The following is a 12225-nucleotide window of genomic DNA, read 5'->3' on the forward strand; positions in this document are numbered from 1 at the left end:
TTTGATCATTGGGCACTGGGCATTCAAATCTGTGCAAGATGCAGGGCCCGCTGTCTAGGTGCCCAACGTCTAGGGCCATGTTGCTTAGTCTTGGCTGCACATCAGAATCCTCTGTGGAACTTTTAAAAGCCAGAGGTGCCAGACCCTTCCCAGAGCTGTTAGATAATTATGTCTTGGTTGAAGTGGGGAGAAAGGGGCAGAATCTGAGTGCGTGTGTTTTCCCATTGGATGTTAGGAGATTGTGATGTGCAGCTGGGGCTGAGAACTATCAGTCCAGGAAAGGAATTGATGTGCCACCTGCTTTTCCATGACAGCAGGGCACCCTGCCTCAGAGCCTATAGATATGAGAGGAATCCCACTCAATTACTGCCTGCCTTATGACTTCCTGGAATTGGGAAGGCATGCCCTGTGACTGGGCCCTTTGTTCTTGGTGGCTTTGGGATAGCAGAGTACATTGTGCCCTTGAATGGGGATGGGGGAGGATCCTGGGATGGCCCAACCTCCTGTCTTTTGTTGCAGAGGTTCCCAAGCCCTACCAACCAGAGTCTAGACCTAAGGCTGTATATAAGTCAGTGATAGCAGCGTACTACATATCACTGTGGGACATCCTGCCCTACCTGGATGAGGTAAGCATTTCTTGGGCATAGAAGCATGGCATAGCTTTTGGACAGGAGAGAGAGGAGGGAAAGGCTTAGCTCAAAGAACAGGGAGTAAATTATTGGGGAACAGAAAGCAATCCTTAGCAGTTTTAGTTCCTTCTCCTAATTTTACAGTTAAGAATAAGAAACCTAGAATAAGAACATTTGAATTTGAAGAAACAGTGTAAACATTGCAGGATACTGGGAACATGCCTTTCATAGCCCAGCTGAGAAAAGATCCCCTGCCTTCTGAAGATGGTTAGAATGAAGGTACACTGGCTGGATCTAGGGCAATAATTTTTACACTTTTATATTAGTAGAGGGACCCTTTCTTATTTTAGTAGAGGGATTCTTTCTTCACCAGTAGAGGGACCCTGGTGAAATCAGGGGTGGTAGTTCTGAGGCTCTGTACTTTCATCCTCCCTAAGGGTCAGCCATCCCCTCTCTAGGCTGGTCCACTTGCCACTTCTGACTTACCCTTGGGGTTCGGAGGAGCACGGTTTGAAAACCACTAGTCTAGAGGAAACCCTGCCTAGCTGTTCATATAACACTTACTGGACACTAATGTTTGAGGAACTGCATTATCAAGATGTTGTTTTAGGGAACTTCTAGTCTAATGGGTAGGAAAGTTAAGTAGAGTAGAGATTGGAGGGTCATAGGTTCTATGGTAGCGGAATGGCAGCAGCACATCGTTGTTAAGGGGACATAGTGTTGGTTAAAGAACACAAGCTCTGAAGTCAGACTGGGTTTGAGTCCTTGCTCCAATATTTCACTTAGAGAGGTCATGTAACCTCTTCTACCTAAGTTTACTCATCTGTAAAATGAGGCTAATAATTTCACCTACCTCATAGGATTGTTGTGTGGATTGAACAGGTAATATCTGTACCTGGCACATAGGAAGTGCTAATGTGTGCTAGCTGTTGTTATTATTATAGAGATGTGCTCAGAATGCTGGACAATCACAGGACCCAAGATTATATCCCGGTCGAGGTGATTTTGAGATCCAAAGGATGAATAGGAGCTAATGAGAGGACAGCAGGGCAGAGTGGGAGAGGTAAAAGAGTTTGAGGGACAGTGGACACCATTTATAAATGGTAAGACATGGAAGAAATTGCATGTTTGGGGAGCTGTAACTAGGACTGGAGTGAAAAGTCTTTGTGGGAGAGCGGTGAGTAGGGAGCCAGGCACCACACAGTGGAGGGCCTTTGTGGTTTTGTTTTTAAATTTTTCTCGTGGAAGTTTGAAAACATAAACAAAAGCAGAGAAAACAGTAGTGAACCTCCCTGTGCTCATCACCCAGCCTCAACTTTATCAATATGTGACTAATCTTGTTTCATTTATAGCCTTATTCTCCCTCCTCAACTCTTTACAAGATTATTTTAAAGCAGATCCTAAACATCATGTAATTTCAGCTGTAAATAATTCAATATGTATCTCAAAAGATAAGGATTCTTTTTGAAAAACATAAGTACAAACTCATTATCACCCTTAATAATAATGATGATGATGATGATGATGCTGATAGAAATAATAAGAATCCCTTTATGTCAGTGATTTCCTGGGAAATGTTTAGCACCTGGCTCTCTGGAAGAAAAAACTCTGATTAGTAGGGTTTGCCAATTCTGTGGTGTAAAAACTCCCATTATGGGTAATTTCAAGCTAGTTACATGATGAAACTGAATACAGAGTTCGGAAGAGATGTGCACAGTTGGCTCTCATGAGCTAGTACAAACTGGCTATAGCATACCACCACATAAAATCATAAAATAGCCATTGCTCAAATTTTATCAATTATGTCATAATTTTTTTAGCATTAGTTTGTTAATATCAGGATCCAAATTAGGTCAATTACACATTACACTTAGTTGATATGTCTCTTTTAATCTAAAGATTTTTTTCCCTTCTTTTTGTTAAATTTATCTGTTGAAGAACCTGGAGTTGCACTATAGAATTCCCTACATTATGAGTTTTGCTGATTAGATCCTCATGCGTCTGGTAATGTGTCTTTATATTCTCTGCATTTTCTGTAAACTGGTAGTTAGATCTAGATGCTTGATGAGATTTAAGTTAGGTGGTGTTTTTTAAAATTGTTTGCAAGTATACTTTGTAGGTGGTGCTATTGTACTTTTTATGCCTTATATCTCAGGCACGTAATGGCTGATTGTTTCTGTTTTCATAATTGATCAGTGGGTTCAGGTGTTGTTAGTCATGATTAATGTTATTATTATTATTATTAGGCTAGTCATTCATTATTAATTTTCCTCTCTTTTACCTAATGATTTTAGCAGCCATCGATGATTATTGCCTATATCCATTATTTCATTAAGTCTTTCGAAATGGTATCATTCTAATTCTATAATTCCTTCTGCATTTATTCATTTGAATTCTTCTATATAGAGGAACTTTTCTTCACCAGTTGTCTTGGTACCTTGATATATAGTTTGTACAGAAAAGTCAGGATAAAAGTACAAGTATTTTCTTTTATCAGGACAGTGAATTTATTCCTGTATATCCTCCAAAGGTAGCCAATGAGGTGTTTTGCTGTTGTTGCTCTTTGTTTGATTATAAACTCACAAATTTTTAACACATTTAAAATGTTTCTACCCCACTACAGTCCTTCTTTTTGATGTTCAAATTGTCCCATCTTAGACCAGCCGCAGGAAATCCTTTCACTTGGCTCCTGTGTCCTCTTGACATAACTCCAGTAGCTTTTGATATTTTCTTTGCTTTTTGGTTCCCAGGATGTTTCAGGCTGTGTAGCTCCACAGACTTGGAATCATCTCTTTCTCCAAAGAGTTCTGAAGGACTATGTTTTTATGCTAAGAAATGCGAACATTTCCCTGAAAGTTATGGGAAGCTATTTTAAAGCAGGGCTGAGAATCAGATGACCAGCTTTGCATTTCAGAAGGATTTCTTTGGCAGCTCTGTGAGGGATGGATTAGAGTGGGGCCATGCTAGAGCACTGAAACCAAATAGAATTCCATTGAAGTTGAGCTTAGATAACGGGAAGGAAGAAGAAGGATTAGTGAAACAGATATTTAGATTCAGACTATGTTGGAGGTGATGACTGGTTGATGGGGGATGTTGAGGAAGAGGAAGAGGGACAGGACGTTGTCCATGCTTTTTACCTTTTTTGACTGTATTGCTCTTTGGAAAGGAAAAAGAATAGGATGGGGAAGTGTGGTAAATATAGTTTGGGAGATATTGCACTGGAAACATCTATGGACTTGCAGATGGAGAAGTCCAGTAGACATGAGGGTAAACAGATGTAGTGTGAGAGAGTGTAGATTCATGAATAATCATAGTCAGTTACACCACACATTAGGATGATTTCTCTTAGACATTGTATAAAGGAAAAAGAAGAGAAGGCCACAGTAGACAGACTCTGGCACACTTGGGTTGGGATTCCTGAAATCAGGAGTCTAGTCCAGGCTCCATCATGAATTGATGAGCAAGTTGAACAAATCATTCCCTTTTTTTGACTTCAGCTATTCCATCTAAAAAATAAGAATACATCACTGGCTAGCACGTGCAGAGAAATATGAGGTTGGTTTGAAAACAAAAAGGGCAATTTATATGTGACACTTAACCATGATTATCATTAATTATTCATTTTTTATACTTTTGTCCCCAACACTCTTAGGGCCATTTATTTGGAGAAGTGGGCTTTGGGCGGGGGTTTCTTTGGGCAGTTTCTGAAAATTTTTTCTCCAGCCTGACCCTTCAGCCTGGTTTTGCTTCTGTTTCTGCCACAGCCCATCAGGTCTGCCAAGCCCATCTGCATGGAGAAGCTGTCTGTGAACCAAGGGAGTGGTCAGTCCTATGGGTACATACTTTATGAGACTGTCATCACCACTGGAGGCCTCCTCACCTCAAGGGGTCATGTTAAAGATCGGGGTCAGGTAGGGGACAATAGATGGGTCCCAGTGGCACTTCTCTGCTAGTATGACTCAGTGATGTTGCTGAGGCGAATGTCAAACTGATAGTCAAATCTCTCTTTGAGCTTCAAAAAGTCATCACGGTTTCTTAACCTCTGTCCCTTCAGTGACACATTTTATATGTAAGCTACTGCTCTTGTAGGTCTAAGGCATGTAAACATTCCCAGGGAGGATATTCACTGAACGCTCGTGGGAGTTGATGGTGTTTTTTAACGAGGCTTGGGAAGAGCTTCAGAAGTCCCTGTACTTATGCACAGCAACCCCTAACATTTACGTAGCACATTACGGTTGGCTCTCCTCATTTCATTCTCAAAACACCCATCGAAGATATTTATTACAAATGAGGAAACCTCAGAGAAGTTAAGTGGCTTTCAAAGGATCTTTGACTAGAAAGTACCAGAGGTGAGGTTAAAGACTTCATCATCACACTCCAAATAAAGAGCTGTTTTCTACAGGTCTTGATGAAATTTCCTTGCTCTTTCTACTCTCTGTGCTGTCTATATCACCTTCTAAAGCTTCAAGTACTCCTTTGTGACTCCAGCTCTCCCCTACTCCTCCTTAGTTACGGACCCGTATTACTTGCTGTATGAACATTTCTCTCCACTGAGATATATGTTCCATTGGCGTCTCAAACTCATCATGTCCAAAACCAAATTCGTTAGCTTCCTAAATAAACCTCATCCTATATTCCTCACATCAGTTCATGGACTCACAGCCTCCCAACCCAAAAATGCTGCTGCCATCCCTCCCCTTACCCTTTCTTCACACCTTACTTTCAGCTGGCCCCTGTATGGTGCAACATTACTCAATTGGTCTTCTTTTAAAATCCATGCTGTCTTTGCCTTATAATCATCTTTGTATCTGCTTCTGCTATTGTTAGAACCTCATAACTGCTCTTCCTGTTTCAGAGAGCTCATCTTTATCCTCTTCCTTGCTAAATCCCTCCCTCATAGTGCCACTAGACTTTTCTTTCCAAGGTAGAGATCTCGTCATGCCCCTTCCCCACTTACAATCTTCCATTCATTTCCCCAGTCACCAGCATCGTGTCTGTGCATTAGCCTGGATTCTGCTGTTGGTTAGGACTTATTATTGCCTTCTCTGTGCTTCCATAGTGGTCTGTCCACAGTTCCATGTTAGCTATTGGGGAGGTTCTAATAATTTCTTTGTGTAACTCTTTGAGTTCCTCAGTGGCGGGGGTTGTGTTTTAACCTTGGTGACCCCTTCCCCAAGGAAATATTTATTCAGTAAGTGTTCAATAAATGGTTATAGAGTATGTAGACCTTGTAGTTCGACTCTAATAAGCTTAAAATGTGAATTCTGTGTGCTGTATAATATTAACATTTATATGTTTTTAATACTTGTGACTTTTAATTTTTTTAGTTTCCTAATCAAATTTTATTTGAAAAATTGTGATGTAACTCAATCTAAGGGGCAAATTATGTATTCTTCTCTGGTCCTGCATGGCTAGAGTAGAGAGTCTTCTGGTTGGCTTAATCTGGGGCTGAACAATATAGTAGGTAATTGAAAAGAAATGGATTTACATTCAGGACATCGATAAAATCAGATATAGTGGTGGCAACAGCCTTTCCAGACAAGAATCTGGGAGAACCTGGCAGAGTGGATTCAATATGGAGGGGAACTAACAGGGCAAGGCAGGCAGGCTGCTGCTCCACCTCAAGTCCCCGCATTCTCTTTTGCCATCATTTCTTTCACAATATTCATTCGTTCTCTGCCTTGCTTCTTTCCTCATTCCCTGCAGGTCTTTTCAGTTTCTTTCTTTCCCTGCTTGCCCTACCGTGGAGCCAGGGCCCAGATTTGGTATCCAGACACTGTTCTCCAGACTTTGCCTTATACGTCTCATGACTGGACTGCTTTAAACATGCTGAATTTTTGTGAACTCATGGTCAGCTTGTAATATTCTGGGAGACAGAGCTAATCATTGCCTAGAACTTGCTCTTTGCTTTGCTTTTCCAAGGCCCCTATTCCCCCTTTCCTTCTGAGGACCTAATCATGTTTTACTCTTTCTTTGGCAGGTGTTTTTGGAGGAGAAGTATATAGGAGTCCTGGATCATTCCACTAATCAGCTGACTATTCCCAGGAAAAATGTATATAATCCAGTGTTGTTAACGGACTAATAGTTCTAGCACCTGCCTAGGCCCTGGGCTCAGTTGTAAGCGTGGCCTGTCCCTGGGATTACCTGTTTTCTCTCCCGCTGTCCTCTGATTGCTCCTTACACAGAAGCCCAATAGGGGTGAGAGAGAGCTGTGTTTCTCGAAGGTACAGGTATATACGGTTTGAGTGAGCAGAACTTTTCCATGTTGGATGTTTTCTGCTCAAAAAACTCGAGGTTGGTCACCAGCCTCAACAGAGTCTCTGGAAAAATGTTCAAGTGACTCTTTATTTCCTGAAAGGCCTGACACAGGAGGGCGGAGGTGGGGAGATACATAGGAGGAACAGGGGCCCCAGGGTTGACTTGACCCAGAGCTGGAGGTCTGCAGGGTTTTCAGGTCTGCTCTCTGTCATCACCCTGCTTATGGTCTCATCTTAGTTTCAGGGGAGACCTAAGAGGTCTACAGAAGAGTGCCTGAGTGTTCTCCACTCTGGCTGGTCTGTCTTGAACAGGGCCACAAGGATTACCTGACATTGACGATCCTGGTGGAGAATCAAGGCCGGCTCGCCTATGGGCAGGAGATCAATAAGGAGAGAAAAGGTGAGCCCCAGAATGGAGAAACTTGAGACCTCGAGGCACCAAATTCCTGTTGCTCTTACCCCAGGCTGAGGACAGCTATGGCCAGGGATACGGTGTGGAAGAGAGCAGGATCTTTTGGCCATGTGTATAAACTGTGGCAAAGTCTTGCTTCAATAGGAAATGATGGTGGTGTCCTTTCTTCTAGGTTCCCTCAAATTAGTGTGTTCTCTAATTACCAAGTCAGCGGACTGCCTGTCTTCTTCTGGGAGGGTTTTGAAGAAGGCTTAGAAATGCCCTTGGAGAATAAAATGATTTGAGTCCCTCCCTAGGAATATTGATTTTTCCTTCTCTGGAGCCCAGTGCCTGTGTCCTGTCCTCTCCCTGGCCTCCTGGGCACGGAGTCATACACTTTCCTTCTCCAACTCCAGGTGCTCCGACCTCCGTAAGAGTTAGTTAGCCTGAACTGCTGTGCTGGCCAGACCTGGCAGGAATTGCAGGGACTTCTGCACTGTTAATGTGCAAGATGTAGGCGCAACTGTAACAGGTGTACTTGTACACTCAGAAGGAAGAATCCATGTAGGATTTTGCAGAAACCTTCTATCCTCTGAGGCCAGAAAAGCATCCCCCTTCAAGGGGAGCCCTGGCCACAGCCTGTTCACATCTCTGTGTCCTTCCCACCTTTTTTATGCTCCCTTTCTTCCCTCTTCTACAGGTTTAACTGGGGATATCTATCTGAACAATTCTCCATTAAGAAAATTTAAAATCTACAGCCTGGAGATGAACACTAAATTCCTAGAAAGGTGGGTGCCAGACCATCGACTCAAGGTGATTGATGAAAGATGGTAAGCATTTAGAAATGGAAAGCAGCTCAGATACCATCCAGCCTAACCCCCTCAGTTTTCACATAAAAGAGCTCGAGATCCAGAACGTTGAAGGAAATGACCCCAAGTTTCATGGTTGTCTAGGGTAGAGTGGTAACCATCCCTTCGTTTAGCCAACTCATGGTCTGCTGTTTTATTTACTGCATCATGCACCCTGAAAGGCATATGCCTGTGCTATAGAAGGGCCGCTGGCCTCGGGCAGAGAAGAGAGTTATCTCAAAAGTCACTGCTGAGCTGGCCCTGATGGCCTAGTGGTTATAAAGTTCAGCGCTCTCACCGCTTTAGTGGCCTGAGTTCATTTCCTGGTCGTGGAACCACACCACCCATCTGTCAGTTGCCATGCTGTGTTGGCGGCTCCCATAGTAGAACTAGAAGGACTTATAACTAGGATATACAACCATGCACTGGGGCTTTGGGGAGAAAAAACAAAGAGGAAGATTGGCAACAAATGTTAGCTCAGGGCAAATCTTTCTCTGCAAAAAAAAAAAAAAAGTCACTACTGACACGTTATAAAGAAGGGTATAACCTTTCCACTGGTGCTTGACTCACTCTTAGGGCCCTTCGTAACATCTGGAAACCAGTCTTATACCAACTTCGGGGCCCTGCCTTCTTCCTTGGCATCCTGAGAATTGGTAATTACCCCAAAGACACCTTCATAAAACTGGAGGTTAGTGATATTTCTCCCCTGTCCATGTCCCCCCGCAACTTCCCATCCCAAAGAAAACTTTGTGAAAAAGTTCCTTGATGCATGGGTTCTTCTCTGTGTCAGGAAATCTTGGCTCCCAGGGACCTCAGCCACCCCACAGCTGTGTGGGAGGCTCCCCCTTCCCTGGTGTTAACTAGGGTGGGGGTAGAAGCTAAACAAACCTGACAGAGACGTGAGTGGTGTGTTCTAGTGGGGACAGCTGTAGAATCCACTGCACGGGGAATTTAATGAGCATGACCCACGTTCCCCAGCCATAATCCAAGATGTTGAGACCCTTAACCCCCCATGAACTCACCATCCACCTTGTAGTGGGGATATTGTAGGTGAGATTCTGATGCGCTCTTACTGCCACACCCAAAATTCTACAACTCTAGCTGTGTTTTGGACCCAGCATGTTTTGAGGAATACCTGATGGTAAATGGAATACCTTTCCCTGACTTGGAGCAGATACAGGGAAATGAGTTAGAAATCATTCCCTTCCTTCTTGGGGCCTGGATGTTTAGCCAACCCCAGGCTAGGGGCAGTGGTACAGAACTCTCCAGGTCACCTCCCATCTAGGGCTGTAGTTGGTAATCCATCTTATCTGGGTGTGTCTCTGAGTATGACCTGGTGTGTTTATGGTGTGTGTGTGTGTATCTTCACCCCTTGTGTCTTTACATCTAGAACTCAGATCTTGAATCCTCCATTCCAATCTTTTTCAGGGCTGGACAAAAGGAGTAATATTCATCAATGGACAAAACCTGGGGCGCTACTGGAATATAGGTCCCCAGGAGACGCTTTACCTTCCAGGACCCTGGCTTCGACCTGGGTCAAATGAGGTGAACTCCCCCTACTGGACCACCCACCTCCCAGTACACACCGCATGGACTCTGCCTTGTCTCAGAGGCAGAACTTGAATCTTACGGCCACCCCACCTTCTTCTTCTTGGCAGATCATCGTGTTTGAGGAGTTTAAACCTGGCATAGAGATCCAGTTCACAAACATGTCTCATCTAGGTATGGTATTCTGGAGGGTAATTTGCAGCATCTGGAACAGTCTTTTCACATCTTTCTAGTTGAGATAGAGATAAAGAAGGCAGAATGTGCAGTATCTCCCGGGAACCTGAAGCCTTCCTCACTGCCCTGCGTGAGAGCTGGATTTTCTCTCATACCTGTCACAGCTCCACTCGTGCCCTCCTGGTTTAGGATGACTTAACTAGTCCAATCCTCTAACAGCCCTAACCCAACTCTTTTGGCCTCCCTTCCTTCCATACATTTCTACTGTGCTTCTGGATCCCTGTATTACTGTAAACCAAGGTCCTAACGTCCTCCGATTCTTAGCTTTTTTGAAACTTACCATGTTTGCTACTGCTTTTTCTCATGCTGCCATATTCAATAAGTCGATAACTCCAAGACACTGTTTCTAGAACCCTTTCTAAGGTCACCACGGGCAGGGGTGCGTGGCGCAGTCACAACAGCTGGAGTGTTGCAGACTTTCTGTGCCTGCCCGTGTGGATGTCTGGTGTCTGTGTGCTCAGTCTCCCTTGCTCCTTTGTTGGTAGCAGGATCCAGACATCATTTTGGAGAATCACCCACTCTCCCTTCCTTAGAGTCTTTAGGGACTGGTCATCAAGCTGCTCTTCCTCTCCGCCTGCAACTGTCCCTCGCTCTCGGGTGGGCATGTGACGTACAATATACCAATCAGACTTTCTTTTCCAGGATATTGAATCTTGAGTGGCATGACATAAAGTAGGAAATTGATTGAGCTGAGTCATTTCAACAGTGGGGCCGTGAGTAACCTACCAGTCCTGACACCTAGGTCTCTGGAACTACCCTGGCTTTCCCGTTTATCCCAAGCCCTGCTTGGGGTCTGCCATCCACTTCCTAACCCACCAGTACATTCCTCTTTCGGCATAAGTTAGCTAACTGGTTTCTGATGCTTATAAGAAAATAAACCTACTCAATGCATACCCTTTGTCATATTGCTACAATAAAAGCTATTTGACCACCAAATAAAATGTTGAAAAAAAGGAGAAGATGCTCAAAGTACTTGACCCCACAAATGTAAGTTTGAAGCAAAAGTGATCTTTCTAAGAAGTCAAATAAAATATAAAAGTTAATGCAGAAAAAAACAGGCAGTTCGTATATGCTTTCTGTTTTCAGTGTAAAAAAGAGTGTTTTCCTTTTACTCCCTAATGCTCGTTCCAGACCATTGCTTTTCCATACTCAGGTGACAACCCTGCTTCTGTGAGACTTATGCCAACCAACTGCCCCATCCGGTGCCTCTCCTTCTCACCTTAGCATTCTTTACCTACCTCCTGGTTATCACCTTTGGCACCTGATTCCTAGGTCTTCTAGATTCCCTGTTCTACTCCCAGTCCTCCTATGGTGGGAACCCTTCTGAGCCATAGCAAAGGGCAGAGAGAGCCATCTAAGTGCCTGGAGTGAATCAACTTGGTGGCACAGCCTGAGCAGGCAGAGGGAAGATCAATGAAGCTTCACTTTTTCAAGCCACTGCAAGTACCAGCATGGTGTAAACAGGCCCTGGGTTTAGCTGACAGGCTTCCAGAGAGCTTGAAAGAGTGAGTAGCCCTGGAAGTGAGTTGGCAGTGCATCAAGGGCTGCCAAGGAGACTTCTAAGCCAAGACCAATAGAAATCACAGCCAGATCTCAGACGCTCTGTGTCAGGGAGCCAGGGTCAGGCCAGTTGTACAGGGGGCTGTTGCGGCCCCCAATCAGCCTGGAGCATCAAGATCATGAGTACACTTCTTGCATCCGTACATGCCAGGGGGCCAGCAGCACCCGTGTGGAGAAGGACCTCCACGGTCCAAGGAAGTTGTAGGGCAAGAGCTCCCTGCTCAGTGCTTCCTTCACTGCTACACACCACTCCACATCTCTTGCTTCTCCTTCCCACCATCACCAGAGCAGAAAAGTATCAGGTAGTCCCATATCATAGCCTCTTGCTTCCATAGAGCATAAAACTTAGTGTGCGTCACAGTCACCTGGAGGGCTTGTTAAAACTTGCACTGCTGGGCCCCATCCCCAGAATTTCTGAATCAGTAGGTCAGCGGTGGGGCCTGAGGATTTGCATTTCTACCAAGTTCCCAGGTGATGCCAGTATTGCTGGTCTGAGGACCTCACTTTGAGAACCTCTGTCATCGAGCAGGATCTCAACCTCAGCACTGTTGCTCTTTGGGGCCAGATCATTCTGTGTGGTGGGGCCGTCCTATGCATTGTAGGATGTGGAGCAGCATCCCTGGTCTCTACGCAATAGATGCCAATAGCACCCTCCCTAGTTGTGACAACCAAAAATATCTCCAGACATTGCCCAATGTCCTCTGGGGGTCAAAATCCCTCCAGGAGAGAACTACTGCCATAGAACATACCTGGTTCTC

General features: G+C 44.4%; 1 protein-coding gene across 1 annotated transcript in view; it reads left to right on the forward strand.

Annotated features, from left to right (window-relative positions):
- Positions 1-10831, forward strand: part of LOC106803134 (beta-galactosidase-1-like protein 2) — a 38924-nt gene extending 28093 nt beyond the window's left edge. Inside the window, exons 12-20 of the mRNA XM_087434066.1 lie at positions 520-626; positions 4394-4540; positions 6610-6681; positions 7199-7286; positions 7978-8065; positions 8702-8813; positions 9554-9670; positions 9784-9847; positions 10550-10831. Of these exons, the coding sequence (XP_087290192.1) occupies positions 520-626; positions 4394-4540; positions 6610-6681; positions 7199-7286; positions 7978-8065; positions 8702-8813; positions 9554-9670; positions 9784-9847; positions 10550-10557 (803 nt within the window). The 3' untranslated portion in view covers positions 10558-10831. The remainder of the gene's footprint in view (positions 1-519; positions 627-4393; positions 4541-6609; positions 6682-7198; positions 7287-7977; positions 8066-8701; positions 8814-9553; positions 9671-9783; positions 9848-10549) is intronic.
- Positions 10832-12225: the final 1394 nt, after the last annotated feature.

The sequence above is a fragment of the Ceratotherium simum genome, chromosome 7, assembly GCF_057802395.1.
Source record: "Ceratotherium simum simum isolate JZ-2026a chromosome 7, ASM5780239v1, whole genome shotgun sequence".
NCBI classification, from domain to species: Eukaryota; Metazoa; Chordata; class Mammalia; order Perissodactyla; family Rhinocerotidae; genus Ceratotherium; species Ceratotherium simum.